Source organism: Mastomys coucha, unplaced genomic scaffold (genome assembly GCF_008632895.1).
Source record: "Mastomys coucha isolate ucsf_1 unplaced genomic scaffold, UCSF_Mcou_1 pScaffold22, whole genome shotgun sequence".
Lineage (NCBI taxonomy): Eukaryota > Metazoa > Chordata > Mammalia > Rodentia > Muridae > Mastomys > Mastomys coucha.
The window spans coordinates 205,565,644-205,585,202 of NW_022196905.1; the positions used below are offsets into that span (position 1 = coordinate 205,565,644).

Sequence of the window (19,559 nt, forward strand, 5' to 3'; positions counted from 1 at the left end):
AAAAAAGAACCAAAAAAAAAAAAAATGAAGTAACTTTGTCTCCATTCTAAAGCAATGTATTCATTGGTATTTACTATATAAAAATGCATCGAAAGGCAGTGACTTAGAAAGGCAACCATTTACTTCACCCCCATTCTGTGCTTTGGTGAGGTATTTTGTTCTGGCCTGAGCCAGGTGGGCTGATCTGTACTGTCAACTGTTGCATCTGGAGAGAGCTGGCATTCCGACCAGCAGCTTCAGTCAAGCATAATAGGTCCCTTTACTTGTCTGGCAGTGCAGATGTTATCAGCTAGAATGGCGGGTGCAGCTAAGCTGTGTGGAGTTTGGCTATTTTTCCTAAAGATGTATTTATTTGTGCATGCATGTGTGCGTGTGCGATGTGTGTGTGCTGGTACCCTGGAGGACAGAAAAAAGGAAACTAGATAAACAAGTTTTGACAACATAGATGCTGGGAACTAAGCTCATATCTTTTAAGATTAACAGCTGAGCATCTCTCCAGCTTGGCTTTTGTTATTCTAATCATCGAACAGCATGTTGACTGCCTACCTTTCTAACATGGCAGCTGCAGTTCAAAATAGGAGCAAGATGGCTTAGCAAAGAAAGGCACCTGCACCGAGCCCGAGGCCCTAAGGTTGATCCCTAATGCCCAAGTTACTTTTCCAAAGGAGTGACTTGGAAAGTTTTAACTACCCCCAGCACCTCTCCCAATTTAATACTCTCAGACCTTCCACTTACTCCAAAGTGGATTAACATTATTAGCATTTCTAGTAAATTCTATGTAGACAATTAGAAGTATTTTGGAAAAGGCATTTGCCTTTTCAGACAATAACTTGCTTTTCTTTATATGCCAACATCAGAGGTTAGCCTAGACTGCCAAGTGAGAGGGATCATGAGGTTTCTGCAGGGATTCCTTTACAGGAAATAATGTCACTAACTGAGGCATGGATTCTGTGTTTGTCAACCTCCCACAAATTTAATCCTTTACTCATGGAGCTGGGCTGTAATGAATCAGTAGTTTATTATAATGGGGCTCTAATGAATCAGTAGTTTATTATAATGAGAACGGGGGAGGGGCGAAGGCAGCCAATGCAGCAGTCTGAACCAGTGTTAGGACAAGGGACACTTGGCTTCCAATGCTACACAGATAAGGCATCAGATAAAGTATAAGACAAAGAGCTAGATCAGAGACATAGGATGTTCAACAAACACAAGTGAAAGATAAAGGCAGGAAGCCTTTTCTGAATACATCAGGGGAGTATGTATTCAGTACGACTCCAGTTTGAGCACATAGGAGGGAGAGATAGGAGGCCCCTGGAGCAAGCTCACTACCCCAAGTAGTCAAGTCGGTTTGCTCTGGGTTCAGACTTTGCCTAAGTAAGGAAGATGAGTAAGAGTCTCAGGATCAACCATGGCCTCGACACATATGCACACATACATGCACCCTGACACATATGTGCTCTTACACATGCATACATGCACGTGCTCATATAGACCACAACCATGCAAAAAGACGCAATGTATTTGTGGAGGTAAAGTTTCCATAAGTACATAAATTACAAGTTTCTAAATAGTTAAACTCAGACAGATACTTCTCTTACTGTTGGTTCTATAATCTGACCTAAGCATACACCTGAATCCATGGGACAATCCCTAGCAATACATTCTTTTATACCAGATTTCTTTCTTTCTTTTAAAGAGAGTGATTTGGGAGTAGAGTCCACTGTAAAGACAATCTTGCACCAATGCTTCTTGCTCTTTTACTTCTTTGACATAGACCTACTGTGAGTATCTCTTTACGTTAGCTTTAGCTTGAGCTAAGAGCTTTTAACATCTTTTTCTTCGTTGTAACCAAGCTAAAGATGCTGAATTAATTTAATCATAAAGTAGTTGAAGGAAATTTCTTGGCTACCCAGAAAGTTTCCAGTAAGTTCTACTGCATACTCCTGACGTACTATAAAAATAAATTTCAGATCTGATTAAGAATAGAAATACAGTTAGGTGACCGAAGTAAGAGAACAAGATTAATGAGGCAGCAGCTGTGGGAGAACTCTTCCTGCCAACAGCACAAATCCATTTAAGTTCAGAGTGCCCCACCCTGTTTTTCAAAGGAAAAAAAGAGGTAACCCACTTAAAGAAAATCTTTTTGTTACTAAGATGCAGGAAATCATATTTCCCAAATACTAGCCCAAGTGACCAACAGGACAGAAAATATGATAACTTTTGCCAGGGTACTGAAGTTTGTATTAATCAGTTCAACAGAAAGCAATCTTCACACCCCAAACAACTGAGAATGAAACAGTTCCATTGTTTTTTGAGAAGTGTGAATATACTGAAAATGCCCACTGTTTCATAGTTTGGGCAAGCACAAATTGACCCATTCCCTTTGCCTGACAGTTCAGGGAAGTAGGTATACTTAGGAGGGATCATAGTGGAGAGTGGGCCACCAAATGTAGAAATAACAACTTGATAACAACACTCTCTCTTTCTCAAAGGTGTGCTGGAATGGCCATTTTGGACAAAACTGGTTGTGGTGGCTATTGGCTTCACGGGAGGTCTCGTCTTCATGTACGTACAGTGTAAAGTGTACGTCCAACTGTGGCGCCGGCTGAAGGCCTACAACCGTGTGATCTTTGTGCAGAATTGCCCAGACACTGCCAACAAACTGGAGAAGAACTTCCCGTGTAATGCAAACACAGAAATCAAGGATGCTGTGGTTGTGCCTGTGCCACAGACAGGTTCAAATACACTGCCAACTGCAGAGGGAGCCCCGCCTGAGGTTATACCAGTCTGATGAACTAGCTGGGGACCTTCTTCTCAGAAGGATCTTTGTAGCCCCCAGCCACTACAAACAGAAGTGCTTCTGCTCTGGTGGCTTCTCTGTCTTCTCCTTTCCCCTACTGACTTGTTTGTCCTGACTTGGAGCAAAGAAGGAAATGAGAAGAAAATAACAAATGACCAGGATCTTAAGAAGCAGAGCCTGCAGTGGGACCTGGAAAGACAGAGTGTCTTGGGGAATGAGTTCATAAGGAATGGTTGGTATAAGCCAGTCTTCCAGAGTGATGGACTTGTGATCCTCCTTCGAGTAGTGCAGAGGAAATCCCTGAACAGACTTCAATTGCAATGTATGCTTCTTTGTAGGGTTCTGTAATGTTAGCCTTCTCCACTGGAAATCACACACACACACACACACACACACACACACACACACACACACACACACAAAATCTGGTCTTAAGGCTGAAATTGTGTGCATTATCCCTAAGTCATATCAGAAGCAAACTTGGAGGACTTGAGAGGGTTTTTTTATACTTTGACAGCTGATTTTTCTGGTTATTGTGAAGTCTGGTTATTTTGACAGATGCATGTTTTTAAATGAATGCAATACACATTTGAAGATAGAAATGTTTGAAATTTTGTTTAAATGATGAAGAAGAGATTTTCAGAGCATTGTGGAGTTTAGCTAGCACTGTTTTTTGAGCAACTATCATGCCATGTTTTTGTTTTTTTTTTTCTGGTCCCTCTTACACACTGCTCAACAACAGACATATAACATGAGCTACAAATACAACCACAGTTGTAAATTTTAAATCTCCTGGTGTGCCCCACTAGGAAAAGTAAAAAGAAATAGGTCAATTGATTTTCACAATTTAGTTAATACTATATATATGTATATATGTATACATATATATATATACACACACTCACACAAGTTATTTCATGTCATCAAAGGAAACAATTATAAAATAGCTTTCATTACTTTCTTGAACCAAGTCTTCAAAATTCTGCATGTATTTATGGCACACCTCAATATGAATGAAGTGTATTAGACAGGATTTAATTAAGAATATTGGTTAGCAGAGCCCTTGCATTAGAAACTACATCTGTTTCATTTAAGTTGATTATTTTAAAACTGCAGTTTAATCCATTATTCTGTGTTGCAGTTTCATTTAAAGGTTACAATTTACAAAGCACTAAACTCATCAAATTAAGTATTCTGGCTTGATTTCAACCAAGTTTCAAACGGGCAAAAAACCCAAAAGTATAGGAAGTCAGTAAAATGTGTAGCAATGTTATGAAGTCAACTTCTGTAAAGAAGCTATAAAGTAATTATGACAGGGAAATAAAAATGTATTTTGCTACTAAATCAGGTGTGTTAAGGTTTTTAAATCCACATGGAGGGTCAATGTGACATGGGTATCTTAATTAAGGATCTTAACCCCATGTTTAAACCTGACAGTATTTCCCTCACTCAGCTCAAAAGTAAAAACATTCAGTACATTCCATGGTGAGAGATAAGCTAGGCTGTCGGTTCAATAGCTGATTACTGTGCTCTACACAGATTCAAATAAACTGATATGAATGATAACTGCAGTGAGCTGGGTAAAATACTCACAAATATAGTTACCTGTCAAAAAAAGACGATCACTTTTTTTTTTAAAGTAACTTTTGTTGTTGTTGGTAGCTGCCATTATTTATTATCCTGAAAAGGCAGAGATGGCCATAAAAGCCAAAGCATGGGCATCACGTTGCACAAATCTGGGTTCCATATCCATGCACTTTGTAATAATCAGTGTTTGTTCTTCGTGGATGATAAAGGAAAAGGAAAAACAAAAGGATCTTTCAATGAGAAGAGTATTTGTAGTGACTGACATGGATCCAAACAGTCCCACCCTTAGAAATAAAGACAGAGTAAACAATGTCAATTGTGTGCGTGATGTGTATATTCATGTATATATGCAAGAAAAATGTCAAGGAACAAAAGACTAAATACTCATCTTTCTTAACACTCATAGGAGGGACATGGATTAAATATACACTGACAAAGCAATGAACATAACTGATCTGGACCAGGCCTTCAGCACAAATAATCGAATTTCGTATTAACCTCCTGCAAAGTTCCCGTTTTAAATATTTAAAAAGAATAGGAACAGCAAAGGAAGGACAGGTGGATTGCCCGTGACTTCCCACAAAGGGGTTAACCATCATTCAGTTTTTCTGTATAATTCTCCTTAGTCTTCCCATGATGACAGTGTGTTATCCACCAATACTGCACGAGAAGAGGTCTACCTCTTCTTCCAAGTGCAAACCGAACTTGATTTACCTTTTTACAACAGGAGGAGATGAATTATAGACCTTCATTACCACAGAAAACGCTGTTTACAACCAAGACGGCTATTTGAATAGCTTGTTTCATAGAGGAAGGCAGTTGGCTACACCTTATTTTTCAAGTATACCAGCACTAAAATAAACAGAACAAAAAGCAGGGACAAGCTTTGCTATATCATTAAGAAAAGAGAGCATGCTGTTTTAAAGTGATAGCTAAACGCTAAAAGTTAACTACCATAAGCTTTGTCTTTAAATGAGTATATGATAGAACTCTGAACAGTGTATGTACCACTCAGTGGTTATTCTGATATCTTTTGATGCTTTAAAACCCACAATTTTTTTTTCCTCTAAACTATTACCTGGAACTACTATTTATGATTCAATCTGCCCTAACCATTCATATATATGTATATATATATATGCATACATCTATAACAGTGGTGTTGGAGCTGGGCATGGTAGGTACACACCTGGAATCCCACCACTTGGGAAGCTTAGGACTTCAGGGTTATTCTCTACTACATAATGAATCCCAAATAAAGGCCAGCCTAGGCTGCAGGAGACCTTTCTCCAAAAGTAAAACGAACAAACAAAAAAGGTTAAAAACTCAATGAATAAAGCCAGTATTGAAAACATCTTTTCACATCGTGTGGTAATGGTATTTTCCCTTAATAACAATGAAAAGGTTTGGCTTTGATGACCTGACTTAATGCTCAAGGAGAAAAACCAGCTTGACAGAATGACATTATCTTGAAGTATGTTTACCTGCTCTCATGTAAAAAAGTAAGTGAAATTGAAACAAAATTATCACTGAGTTTAAATTGTTAAAACTGGACTTTTATAAACACGGCATGAAACCATTCTATGAGAAATGCCATAAACCAGACTTTGAAAATGCTTTCTATCAAGAGCTGACATTGTCACTAGGTGTAATTATTCAATTAGAAATGAATTAAATTAAAACATTTAAGGTGAAGCCGAGGGATGGAAGAGGTACACTAGTGGTTAGACACTTTCTGCTCTCAGAGGCTCCTGCTTGGGCTCTCAGCATCCACAAAACAGCTCACAACCACCTGTGGCTCCAACTTGACCTCTTCTGGTCTCTGTGGTCTCTAGTCACACAGACACTTGTGTGTGTGTGTGCGCGCACACACACACACACACACACACACACACACGAGAGAGAGAGAGAGAGAGAGAGAGAGAGAGAGAAACTTTAAAAAGTGACCCAAAGCATGTAAATGTAAGTATAAAACAGTAATAAACCCTACAAAAATACAGAAAAAAAATCCTAAGAGTCCCAACTACCCAGGATATTACAATGCAGACATCAATCTTTCTCAGAATGCCCTAGGATCAAAACTTCATTTAGAGGAGCTGCTGCTGCTATTGGTGATATCCCACAAAAGAACCCTCATCCTCATTCACATCTACTATTTTTCTTTTGTGAGGACTTGGGTAACCTCCATTTGTTCTTCAGCTAAAAACTGAGGTAATTAATACGACATCATTAAGAGAAATCAATCACAAAGGTGGGGGGAGGGAGGCAATTCATTCTATCTGTCAGATATAATTTACCTTGCCTTACCAATGGATGTTTTGGAGCAAATATTAAGTGTAGAAGCTAAAACCTAATATCATTATTGTAACTGGTCCTTCCATCAGCCCAATGGTGCTATTTTACAAAACAATCAAACTAAAAGGAAGCTGTTCAGTTGGGCTGCAGTGTTTCCCCCATATTTGAAGAAGGCCCATGTTGAAATTAGATATAACATTCAAACAAAGAAGAAAATATTAACTGTGTAATTTTTGAGATTGGGCATTTGTACATTTTTAGTTTTACCTAATTGTCTTTCATTAACAATTTACTGTTGTGAGTAATGTGTGCTCAACAAACTAAGGAAACTCATTATCTGTGAGAGACTTTGTATATTAAACAGATGCTCCAAATCTTGACTGTAGTTTCTCTGTTTTCTAGTGTACTGGGACTCCTAGGGTTGTACTGACAGCATTGGAAACCCTTGAATTTTTAATTTAAGATTTGATAATGGTCTAAGTTTTTAACTAGAATCTGAACATACTTATGTCAAAACTATAGTGACCAATGTTGTGTTATTACTGGAAATTTTGGGGACTCCACCTATGGCATCACATTACTGGGGAAACTGGGAACCCTTTTCAGGGTTCTTAGTCTTGTCAATAAAATAATTTGAAATCGGACTCAGAAAGAAGGTCCAGGTCAATTTTATTAGACTTTAATCAACAACATGGCAGGAAGGCTGAAAATCACAGCAGCTACTGGAAGGCAGAGAATGAGGAAGTTGGAGAGCCATGTAAACTTAATGTTTAGCAATGAGTGTTAGCACAACTGTACAGGCAGCTGCATGTCAGAAGGCTTCAGAGGAAAAGTGACAAGAGCCCAAGGGTGAGAGAAAGCATAATCAAGTTAAGAACCATACTGGGAGGCCAGGGGGAAGCAGAACAAAACAAAACAAAACAACAACAACAAAGCCCACCCTTTCCTGAGAGGTGGACTGACCTAACAAAGCTTTGTGGCAACTCAATAATAACTGTACCTGGGCCCAGCCTTCTGGGGGGAAAAGTACATTATCTCATTAAAGGGATAATTAATCCTCCTATCTCTTTAGTTAGCATCAACTAAAGTGAACTAGCCTTTCTAAGGGGTAGTCCTTTACCTAGCTGATGGACCAGCACAACTGGATTAACTCTTATGTCTGGATAACTTGGCCAGGAGTAGACAGCATTCTTTTGACCAAGAAGAAATAGATTTCCCTTAGTGGGCCTCAAAACTAGTTAAGAATAAATATAAATTAGCAAATGGAAACAATAAAGTTCCAAAATCCACTTTTAAAAAGTGTAAGGAGTATGAACAGTGGGTGAGTCTCCACACCCAGCTGCTCTAACTCCTATGCTGCACTGCTGTCAGGTTGGACAGGGCACAACTCCTCGCCAAGCTCTCCTTGCCTACAGCTAAAGGAGTTTTTGTGGAGACTTCCAAGCTGGGAAAACTCAAGTTTATAGCTTTGTCAAAGAAAAGGACTTTTGTCCTGTCCCATGGGGCAATCGAGCAGGGGATGGGAGGGGGGAATCACCTGGAAAAGAATGAAGGGACAAGGGATGAAAAAGTAGGACAGCAAGTCAAGGAGTCTGATCAAGCTGACAAATTTTAATTATTCTTGCTCAGGTTATATACTCATACAAGCAGGATGGGAGAAAGGGGAGGGAGTAGGGTCGCTTTTTCTTCGGGGAGTGCAGGTATACTCAGGACCAGGAAATTGGCTAGGTGAAAAGTTCAGATTGCTAGGTACCAGTCTATATGATGTATAGCTATTTTGTTCTGACAAGGTACCTAACATTCAGACCACCATTGCCGCAGGCCGGCCAATCTGGGCCTCCCTCAACCCACGGGAGAAACGGGGTCCTAGTCAGGTAGACAAGGCATAGGCGAAGAATGACAGAGCTGACATAAGGGTGTGTTGAATCTGGATGTATTTGTATAAGGTGAAATTCAGGCTTAAATACCATACAGCAAGCAGGGCAGATGACAAGAGTCATGTAGGCAGGTAGGGGTTACAGCGGGGGACGCAAGACTGAGGTCACGTAGGCAAGTGACCTCCACACTAAGGTCAGCAGGGTATGGTAGGAAGGTGTGAAGCAGGATGAAGAGGAGTAGAGCCCTCCCTGTTGAGGCATTTTGATATTCCTATGCTATTTCTATGGTCCTGCTGGAGGTAATGACTAGGAGGTTTTAATCTAACACTTCTAGCTAATGTCTCTGGGTGGAAGCCCTTCATCACTCTCTAGTATGTAAAACATTTCTAACTATTGTAAACTATCTATTGCCCTAAGGAATGTGCTTGACCTCTGTTGCTAGCTGTGGCAAGGCAGATTCCTTGAGAGAAATTCCAAGCTATGGACAGTTTGGTATTAAACTAGGATAGGTTAGAAATATTGTGTTGGCCAGGAAACAATGTCCAATCTTAGCCATTTACGAATCATTTCTTGGGGTACCTTTATGTCTAATTATGAGGCCGTGTTGACGATTGGAAAGACTGATCTGGAACACGTCTGAGTTAGGAGATACCAGCATCTGTCTGAATATCCAGGAGGCACAGAACTCCTTTTGGATCCTTATTGCCTCTTATCCTTAATCAGGATTTTACCCCCGATATTTTGGATGTGACTGGAGTAGATGAGTGTGTGTGGCACACTGTGAGATCTATAGCAAGTGTTCTCATAACAAAGTGGGTTATTCGATACTTTTCAGCAAGATTAATAGTCATTTGTTCTCAATTGGGTCAGTACTTTCCCACTGAGGCAGCTGTTAATTTTCAACTGGGCTAGTACTTTCACATGGAGGCCAAGACTTTTGTGCCAATAAGTAGTTATGGCTGGCAGAGCAGTTAACATTCAGACAAGGTTGCTCCCAACAGAATTTAGAACAAGTCAACATTAAGCACACAGCTCAACTCATTAAAAAGCTAAAAAAAAAAAAAAAAAAAAAAAAAAAAAAAAAAAAAAAAAAAAAAAACCACACCCACCCAAGATGTGTCTGCTTTCTTAGGGTCACCTCAAGTATATTTACCATGAATATGTCTACATATTCACAGACACACGTATTCCTGTGGGTTCCCAAGTTACACTATCTAGAGAGTAATTTACAACAATTTACAAGAATAGAGTTACAGAAAGAGTTCTGTCTTGTGTAATTACATGAAAGATTTCAGTCAAGATTTTGGTCTCAGAGAAAACAATATGGAGTAAGGTTTGCTTGCCAGTGAAAAGAAAACAATGCATCAAAAGAATACAGGAGAGCTGCTTAATATAGAGATCCAATAGCTGAATATTCAGCAAGCTAGCAATGATGCAGTTACAAACCTTGAAAAAGTAATAATTATCTTAAAAGTTAAGAAAAGAATTTAATAGGGAGGCAGTAAGATCACTATGCATGACTTCCAAAATGCGCACATGGCAACAGCCTTTTGACTGGTACTCTCCAACAGTGCTGTGCTGATGGGAATACACATGAACAAACACCCAAGTGTGCTTCCTGAACTGATATGTCAAAGATGTATTAGTGCCTTCTGTGCTGCTGAAATCCAAATTCTTAACTGGAGGAAAACTAAAAGAAAAGTTTACGCTGACTCAGTTTCAGGACTTCTTTTTGTCACAGTTCCTGCAGCAACCTGGCAAGTTGCCTGGTGACAGAGTTGACTGGACTCAGGGTAGGTAAAACCTTCAAAGACCTTCCCCTACTGACAGCCAGGCCCCACCTCAGAAATGCTCTACAACCTTCAGAATAACACCAGGAGGTAGAGACTGAGGGCTCAAAGCATGCACTTATGGGGGGGCATTTAAAATTCAAAGCACAGCATTCTGCCTTCAGCCATCCCAAAATGAATTTAGTTAAGTACCACAGTTCTTTAGATAGTCTCCATGGTCCTTGAACAGTACCAACACTGTTCAAAAGTCCAAATTTTCTTCTGAGAATCAAGCCAAATCTAGGTGTAATTCTCTGTAAATCAAAAACCAAGTGACTTCCAATACACAATGGCAGAGTAAAATGCCACTCTAGACTGAACCCCATCCGTGCAATCCTGAGGAGGTGTGTGGACCCTATGGGTTTGGCAGCACTGCCCCCGTCAGAGTACCACGTTAGCTCACAGGCAGTCTTGAGCCAGCACTGTTCACCTTGTACCTGTTCAACTTCTCTATCCACCCTCCCTTCTACCGTACTGGGATTATGGGCACTCTCCAACAGCCCCTTCCTTACTATGGGTACTGGGGAAAGACTCAGGTGCTGTGTAGCACTTCACCAACCAGGTCATCTTCCCCCTTCTACAAAATTCAGGTTAAATGGCCATTGAAGATCATTGCTGTTTTCAATAAGTTTTAACTGTGGCCCTGGCTGGAGTTTATGTATTAGAAATCTGCCCCACCCCCTCGTATGCTGATGTTCAGTTGAGAGGACTTCAGGACAACACATAGACCTTTCTGTTTGCTGGCTTCCTGTCTTGCTTGCTGCATCCTCCTCCGATGTTTCTATCACTATGACATTGGCCATGATGTGATATAGACAGAGAAGCCTCATCAGAACTGCACTAGGTCATTATTTAGACTCTTGGCTAAGTTCCCAGTACCAGGTATTTAGCTATAATGAAAAGCAGACTAATACAATCTCCGTATTTTAAAAGCAATTTAAAGAGAATTCTTTAATAAAAACCATAAACCTATTTTAAAACTGCAAATACTTGAGAGTGAGTTCTTACATACAAATAATTACTAAAATAAATTTGATTTGTGTGCGTGCATATGCACACTTCCTATAGTGTAGGTGTGAACATTAGAAGAAAACTTGTAGTATCTGTTCTCTTTAACCCATGGATTCTTGGAATCAAGCTTCGGCAGTCAGGCTTGGCTGCAAGCCCCCTCGTCCTGAGCCATCTCAACAGCTCACACATAAATGACTATGCACCATAGTCAGTGAGTAGGACAGGAGAGTCTCAGGTATTTCAATGAGGGCTGACAGGCACTGGAGTCATTTCTTCATCCGTGTCACTTGATTCACTTGCTGGTTCCAGTTTCCCATCTGTAGTGTCTCCACTTTCCCCCGATAGTTCTAATTCTCCTAAATCCTTTTCTATATTTAAAATATTTTTCTGTTTGCGCTTCTTAGGAACTGCATCGTTAGCACAAAGTTTCCTCATTTTGATGTTTGGCAATTTCTTCAGATCAAAATCCCACTCCCTAGAAAAGATGAGTGCAGTGCTGAGGGTGTGATGGCCAAGTCAGGACGGAAGGTCCCAGCTCACTCTGCCCACTGCACAGGCAGCCTCTCAGCAGGTATCACACGCACGAGACAAAAGCAACAACATTAAGGAGGGGGTTGCAACACTCCAAGCCTGAAGACTTGCCTCTTATTGCTACAATAGGATTTATTTCCTCACAGAATCCTACAAAATCTAAACTGAAAAAATGCACAGGAAAACTGTAGGCTCTGTGTACTTTACTTCCCTACATATTCTCCTATATCAAGCTACATCGTCTCAAGACCCTCACAAGTTAGAATTATGTCACGACTTGCAAACCTCTAAAATAAATCAGAGAAGGACATTCTTCTTACATATAGGCACATTGCAGCTGAGCCATTAAGAAAAAGAAAATTCCCATTTTTGTCCCTATCTGTATGACAATTCTATTTTCAATCATCTCATGCGAGAAGTCTGCAGATCATGTCAGGCAGTGGTCACCTCAGCAGAGCTGACATGTTATGCTCATCTCCTCATGGTCCTCAATTTCTGTGGAGGAAGCAGGATACACACTGCTTCAAAAGCAATGAAGCATCTTGTTTCCATTATGCCTGGATTTAAATTTACCCAGCTGCAATTCAGAAGAAACCAGGCTCCCCCCAACATGTTTTAGTAAGAACCAAAATTATTAATGAAAAGCATTTTCTAATACACAGGATCTGTGCTTAAAAATACAAATCTGGTTTCTACAGCTCAGTGGTCTCTATGGTTACCAGGGTAGACTCACAGAGCCCTGGACCACAGGTTCTCAAGGACAAAACCCTCACCCTGGCATTGGTTTCTATTCATCTGTAACAGTTACTTTATCGTTAGCATCAGGGGAAAACAGAAACATCTCTAACATTATAGGGGATTTTTAAACCATTCTGGAAAAGAAAGGAGCGTCACCAGCATCAGCCAAGTGCACACTGGGTACTGCAGACAGACACAGCACACCAACAGGAAAGTCAACAGAATGCCCTCTGCTCTCTTTTTTACTGATGTCTACACTCAGGGAAGCTCACACACTGTGCATGTCACATATAACTTTGGAGGACTTCAGATACTCACCGGAAAGTCTGCAGAGTATTAGAGTCTAAAATGTCTGGGATCTCTGAGAAAGAGAAAATTAATATCCATTAGGCATTTTCTTTCTAAACTTAGTTGTTAATAGTTTCCTTCTTATCTTACAACATGGCAGCTGATGTTAATAAAAAGGAAAACAATTTAAATAAATGTGCCAGTGTCTATTTACGCCATGTATGTACACATGCCTGCAGAGTCCAGAGGTGTGGTTCCCCTCAAGCTGGAGCTCCAGGCACTTAAGAACCTTCTGAAATGGCAGTAAGTACCACTGAGTCACCTCTCAAGTCCCAAAGAAAAACATCTTCAAAACACTGCTATTGTCAACACAAAAACTACACTTGGAAACAATAGAGTTCAGTGTAGAGGTAACATAAGAATTCTGTTACACAGAGAGTAATAACACAGATTTGTGAATTAAGTCAGCCTATTCAAACAGCAAATATAGATATTTTTATTTTGTAGTGCTATGAAAGACAAGTTATTAAGACTTACTTTATGTCAAATTGGTAGAACTTACCAGATCTCAAAGATTATTGAACATGAAAAAAAAAATCACCATTACTCAAAATATGAAAAATTTAAAAAGAATTTTAATCATGAGTACCTCAAAAAAGTTCAATACAATTTAAATGACTCTGTAACCTGCATGGGAGCTCACAGAGATTGATTGCCTTTGAGTCTCAAACGTGGACTTTTAAAGCAGTAATGAAATTTTTAAAAAATGGGACTTGTAAACTTCAATTGAATATATTTTTGCATTATAAGACAGCCATTAGAGTTGATTTAATTAACACCAAAGCCTACAGGGACCAGGCAAGCAACTCAAATGAGGACAGCGACATGACAAACTGTAGCATTCCTCCCAGTTCTACAAAGGACAGCCGCTACCGCACTGCTGCAGACTCTGCTGCCCCGTCCTCTGCTCGCTTAAGCCACAAAGCTGTATTTATCAGTGGAAATCATATTTTTTAAAAAATAGTGACGGTAAGATAATCCAGTATTATCTGCAGACTGTGTATGCTTTGAATGGTCACCAGTACCCTGTCCTGCTCAGTGATCTTCCGTGGCCAGTTAGTGATATGCCGTCCTTACTCTGAGGAACTGTGGTCTGGCGAGCAAGAGTTACGATGGTGGGAAGGAAGGACTCGGATATGTCTGGAGACGAACAGCCCCATGGGGAAGGCAAACTGGGTGGATGCTAGGAAGTAACTCCATCACAGTAGACGGCTATCAACTGTCACAAGGAAATGAAACTGATAGTATTCTATGCATGAAGAAAAAGAAACTAAAAGATCAAGATAAATCAAAAAAACAAAACCTTGAAACTCACTATAAATCAGATCCTGTTTTGAAAAGGCAAGGTGAATTTAGAATACACACCAAAGCCATAGCCTTCATACTGCTGCCGTTCCCGCTCCATGGTCTGCTTGATGACGGCCTCCCGGGAATGGTGCCGCCTTCCCTGCCTGTCCTTGATGCTGTTCTGTAACTCAATCTGCTCCAGCTCACTGCTAAACCGATCCAAGTACCTAAAATTACAAACAAGACCTGACTTACAATGCCTATAGATAAGTGTGGGCTTGTACTAATTCACTTAAAACGTAGTGCCCAGGTGTCTCTTGTCCTTTGAATAGTGACATCTGCAAATCCTTCATTCCCTTAGCCTTCTCTATCACTTTTTCTGAATAATCCAAGTGTTTAACTTCAGTAAACACAACTACAGCATGCTGAACTGAGGACCTCACACTGAACCACCTACCTGATTTCGTCCTTAGACTACAGCATCTCTCCCTTAACAGACGTTCCCATGTCCCCCTCCTCCTGCCCCACCATGCCCTCTCCATTGCTTGAGCCCCACTCAGGATACAGTATGTCCTTCTAGGTGAGGTTTCCAGGCCTCTCTCCCCACTCTATACCTAAGTTCTACCTCCTAATATCACTGCATTCTAGCTCCTCACCAAGCTCCCATTAGCCTAACAGAGGACAATGGTTCCATCGCCTCCTATCAAGTCCTCCAGCAATGTCATCCCCCTTCTCAGGCTGTGGTCTGAAAGCATGATGATCACATGTGCTTCCTAGAAAGTGCCCCCAGAGCTCCCCATGTCCTTTGCTGGTCACTGAATGCTGTTAATAAGCCACTGTCCCTTACAGCACTAGCCTCTGAGCTTGCTAGTCCAGTTACATGAAATGTCTAGCGGAGTTTTTCAGCTGTCGGCTCCCCTCTCACCCTGGGCCTTTTAGATACCATGCTCTCAGTCTAAAGACTATTTCAAGCTATCTTACCTCCATGTGCTAACACCCAGAGGGGCCAGTGCAGACAACCCTTTTCCAGGAAGTGTTCCCTAATCCCAGGAAACTAAAATGGAGCCAAGCTGGAATACAAATTTAAGTCTTTTTGTAAAAAAAAAAAAAAAAAAAAAAATCCCATCTGCTTGTATCCAAACCCTGAGGGCAGATCCATCTCTTAAGAACTAGGCTGGAATTCTCTTTTCTGTCCTTTGTTCACAATATGCCCCATATGTACCTTTCAATTAATTCACAGGCATCTTTCTTTGAATATCTCGTTTTTTTTGTTTCCAGATGATTGTGAAACCACTGAAGTTTGTCACCTATGAAAAAGTACCAAAGATCAACACTATTTCACACTTACACATGAAATGAAGCATTACTTATAGGGAGCATTACTAAGAATGTTATACCCAAGAGAGGTGCGGGCACTGTGAAAACAGAAAACCTGGACATGTTGGTAAAACTTAGGAGCAATAAATCTGACCCAGAGAAAGACAGACACAGAGGGGGAGGCAGAAAGGAAGGAGGTGGAAAGGGAAAGAAGAAAGAGTAAAAGGGAGGGAGACTGTGCTACTGGCAAAGACTGAGTATGTGTGCACCCACATGATTAACCAAGAACCCTCTGTACTAATACTTAAGCTGTAGGCTGCTGTAGGTTGCTTCTAGGCTGCTCCAAAGGTCCACGCCTTAACTGTTTGTTCTCTAGCACCTGGTACACTAGGAGATGACGACCCTTTGAGAGGTGAGGCCTATGGGCACTCTTACGTCATTGAGGACGTACCCTTGAAGGGGGTGTTGGGACTCTAAGCCCTCCAATGTGTTCTGTGGCCAGTATGAAGTAACGCATATCCCTCTGCCAGTTCTTTCTGCATTGCTATCAGCCCTAAAGCAACATGGTCAGCTTCATGGACTGAAACCCTCAAAACTACATGCAAAGCAAATCTTTTTCCTCAGCTATGTGTTGTGGGAACCCAGTCATACCCTTCATAACCTTAGCTGTCAGAAGACAGGATTAACCCTGAGTCAGGCACACAGATGTGCAGGTGCACAGGAATGAAGTTTCTACAAAGCTGAGCTGTGTGGAGAACTAGCCTTTTACCCTGAAAGTCAGATGCTTTGCTCTACTTCATCTGTTTATATAACTTTCTTTTTTTAAGTTAAGTCTGGTTAAAAAACATCTGATAAAAATAATAAAGAAAGTGGTTTAGAGCAAAAACTTCACCATACTGTAGGCAGAATTTGAAGCCCTCAGACCCACTTACCAATAAGGTTGAGACGCAAGGCCCTCTCAGTCTTCAATCTTGAACCAAAAGGTGCATAGAAATTAGACATTTTCCAAAGCAGAGGCTTAGAAATCTGTCAAAAATATCTCAAAGAAAAATTTCCCAGAAGACTTTGACATTCTTTCACATGTAATAAAAATAAATAAACCATAATGACAAAGATACACAGAATGCCACACTTATTTTCTAAATCAGTAGGCCAAGCTATCACTAGAATTCTGTTTCTGCATTCCAGTGTCTCCAGGAAAGCCTGGAGGCAGTCAGGTCCGTTCATGCACACAGAGGCCTGAGTGGGTTCTGAGTGTCTGCTGCAGTAGCAGCACCTGGGAGAGACCTGGAAATGCTCAGCCCAGTCCCTCAGCAGACCTTCTGAGTAGGAAAACCTGCTCTAAAAAGCCCCAGGGTGCATGTATCTCATGGCAAATATACAGATGGGCAATGGTAAAAATTACACTGTTCAGGTGAGGTAAATCATGTTAAAAAGCAGGCAAAAATGCTGAGTGATAAAAGAATAGCTGAAATTTTAAAACCATTTTAAGACAGTACTGCTACCATACATCTTTATTTAAAAAACAACAAAAAAAGAGATGCATCCTCTGCAAAAAAGAAATTTTGACTATGCCATCACTGTCTCTCCTAGAAAACATCTAGCCAAATCACTATAAAACAGCCAGGCTTTATTAGGAGAGGCTTCAGGTCTTAGGCAAGGAATCAAGACACAATAAAAGTGTGCAAGTTTCCACCAGCCACTACATGGATGCCTCTTACACTCACTGGAACAAAAAGCTAAGCCAGAAGAACAGAAATCATTTCTCTTTGGTCAGTATCTTCCACCTCAGCCTCAGGCCCTCTCCTCCAGTCTTGTAAGAAACTGGAAAATTTCCAAAGCAAGGGTTTAAAAATATGTTAAAAACACCTTAATGGTTTTTAGTACATTTTTCCTTTTAGTATTTGTGGAAGACTTCTCTCCAAACCCTGCCCAACTCTGAGATGGTAGGCAAGCTAGGCTGCCTCAGTCCTGGGCTGCCTTTTCTTTCCCATCTACAACACTCACTCAATGATAAAGTCTCCTGGCCCCAATCCACCCAAGCCACAAATACTAACAGCTCCCTAGCCATGAAATCTCCAACCTGTCTTAGAACATTAGTCCCAAGATATCCACGCACACAATCAGTGTTTCCTTTCTTATGTTGAATACTCGGCACAGCCAAAATGTTAATACAAGCCACAGCTAAGAAGCCTTCCTCAACAGCCTCCTTCCCACTATCTCGAAGCTCCGCTCAAATGTTAATTAACTTCATGAGGAGTCTTCCATGACTCCCATAAAACAAAACCTCTCCTTTTCTTGCCTGTGTTAATTTCTTTTCACTACATTCACCACAAACTGCTACTTATACTTATGTTTTCGATCAGCTCTGTGAAACCAGAGGCCATTTATACCATCATGCAAGAAATAATGGAAAAATATTTATTAAAGCAAAAAAGGGAATGGAAACTGAGGAACACACACCTGATAAGTAGACACATAAAGTCGCTTCCCCCAGTGCAGGACACTAACGGGACCAGACACTTACCTTTCCTTCTTGTCCTGTTTGTGAGACTCTCTTGTAATCTGAGCTGCTTTTCTACTGTATGGATGGATGACTTTTTTTTCTCGTCCTACCATTTTTCCTTTCAGTCCTTTAGGCTAAAAAACATGACACATGTTGTCAGATATTAAGTGACTCTAGTCACAAAATGCTCCTCTGAAGATAAAATGAGCCAGAGACGTCACAACAGGAAACAGGGGTCAGGCCAAACATTTTACTAACTCCAATGGTCTTTTGTTTCCCCATGATCATAACAGAAATGATCTATTCAGAAATCTCCAATGGCAGTAGACCAACAGAAATCAACAGAGTCAACACCAGAGTCAGTGATTCAGCCATGCCAGCTTAAAGAAGTTCTGAGAACAGAGGGAGGAGACTCCTGGCTGGAAATGCTGGCTACAGTTAAGGATATCACTAAGGTTAAAAAGCACAGAATTTTAGCAGGTATTTCACTGTGTGTGGTACATGAAAGACAGTGGGACAATGACACGTGCAAAATCAAAGTTGACCAAACTTAGCTGATTCCAACCAACACCCTATGAACAATAGAAGCCATCTGAAAATCAGCACACCTAAAAGCAAACAAACCATTTCCCAACCCCAGCCTTACCAGTTTAGGCCTTCAGAATTCGTTCCTCAAAGGCATTATATCTAAGGTTTTTTGTTTTTTTGTTTTTAGCTATGCAATCCCGTATTTTGGCCCATCTATACTATTTAAGATTCAGATTTGACTTTTATCTATAAGAGAAACCCAAAATAAAAATGGCTTAACCAAAATAGTTCATTTTCTCCTGGTTCACTTAAGCAGGCAGGTGCCCCTCCCACCCCCCCACCCCCCCACCCCCCCACTCCCGTTAGCTCATAACTTCCCAGACAGTCTGCGAGAGCTTAAAACCTGCTCTCCACTCTAGCCCTAAGTGAAAAAGAAAAACTCAGGAAAGTTATCCCACACCCTTTGCCCATGTTCTACTGACTTAGTGTTACATAAAATAGATGAACACATACAATTTTTAATCTCTGAGGGGAAAAAAAAAGACTATTAGAGTAAGGAAAAAGAAAGACTGTCTCTTCAATATTCACCCCTCTAAAGGCCAAATAGCTCTTGAACCTTTTCAAACCTGTCAGTTACCTTCATTCAACCCCTATAATCAGGCATAGGCTGCTCCATGGGTACACTGTTAGAGCCCTTTACAAAGTCACGAAATGTGTCTACAGGTTAATCCAGAATAGAGTTTCTTTCCCTACTGAAAGAGATCAGCTTGGTCCTAAGCTTCAGCACAGAAAGCCATCTCTTCCAACCTTCTTCTCCAGCACTCCTCCCTCTCCTTTACACATCACGGGAACTTGGGATTACATTTGTTATCTCCGTCTGTATTTTTTTTTTTTTTTTTTTTTTT

At 40.6% G+C, this 19,559-nt stretch overlaps 2 protein-coding genes across 12 annotated transcripts in view; one reads left to right on the forward strand and one right to left on the reverse strand.

The window, feature by feature from the left end:
* Marchf1 (membrane associated ring-CH-type finger 1) overlaps positions 1–7,323 on the forward strand; it is an 803,111-nt gene extending 795,788 nt beyond the window's left edge. For all 10 annotated transcript variants that reach the window (XM_031339951.1, XM_031339948.1, XM_031339956.1 and 7 more), the window contains one exon: positions 2,493–7,323. In XM_031339951.1, coding sequence (XP_031195811.1) covers positions 2,493–2,791 — 299 coding nt within the window. In that variant the 3' untranslated portion in view covers positions 2,792–7,323. The remainder of the gene's footprint in view (positions 1–2,492) is intronic.
* A 3,983-nt stretch (positions 7,324–11,306) lies between these two features.
* Positions 11,307–19,559, reverse strand: part of Tma16 (translation machinery associated 16 homolog) — a 9,328-nt gene continuing 1,075 nt past the window's right edge. The window contains exons 2-7 of one of the 2 annotated variants that reach the window (XM_031339958.1): positions 18,148–18,260; positions 16,553–16,590; positions 15,526–15,610; positions 14,382–14,530; positions 12,987–13,029; positions 11,307–11,874 (exon numbers count right to left, since the gene is read on the reverse strand). In XM_031339958.1, the coding sequence (XP_031195818.1) occupies positions 11,640–11,874; positions 12,987–13,029; positions 14,382–14,530; positions 15,526–15,610; positions 16,553–16,590; positions 18,148–18,260 (663 nt within the window). In that variant the 3' untranslated portion in view covers positions 11,307–11,639. Of the gene's footprint in view, positions 11,875–12,986; positions 13,030–14,381; positions 14,531–15,525; positions 15,611–16,552; positions 16,660–18,147; positions 18,261–19,559 lie in introns of those variants that run through there. The other variant, XM_031339959.1, reaches the window with a different exon arrangement.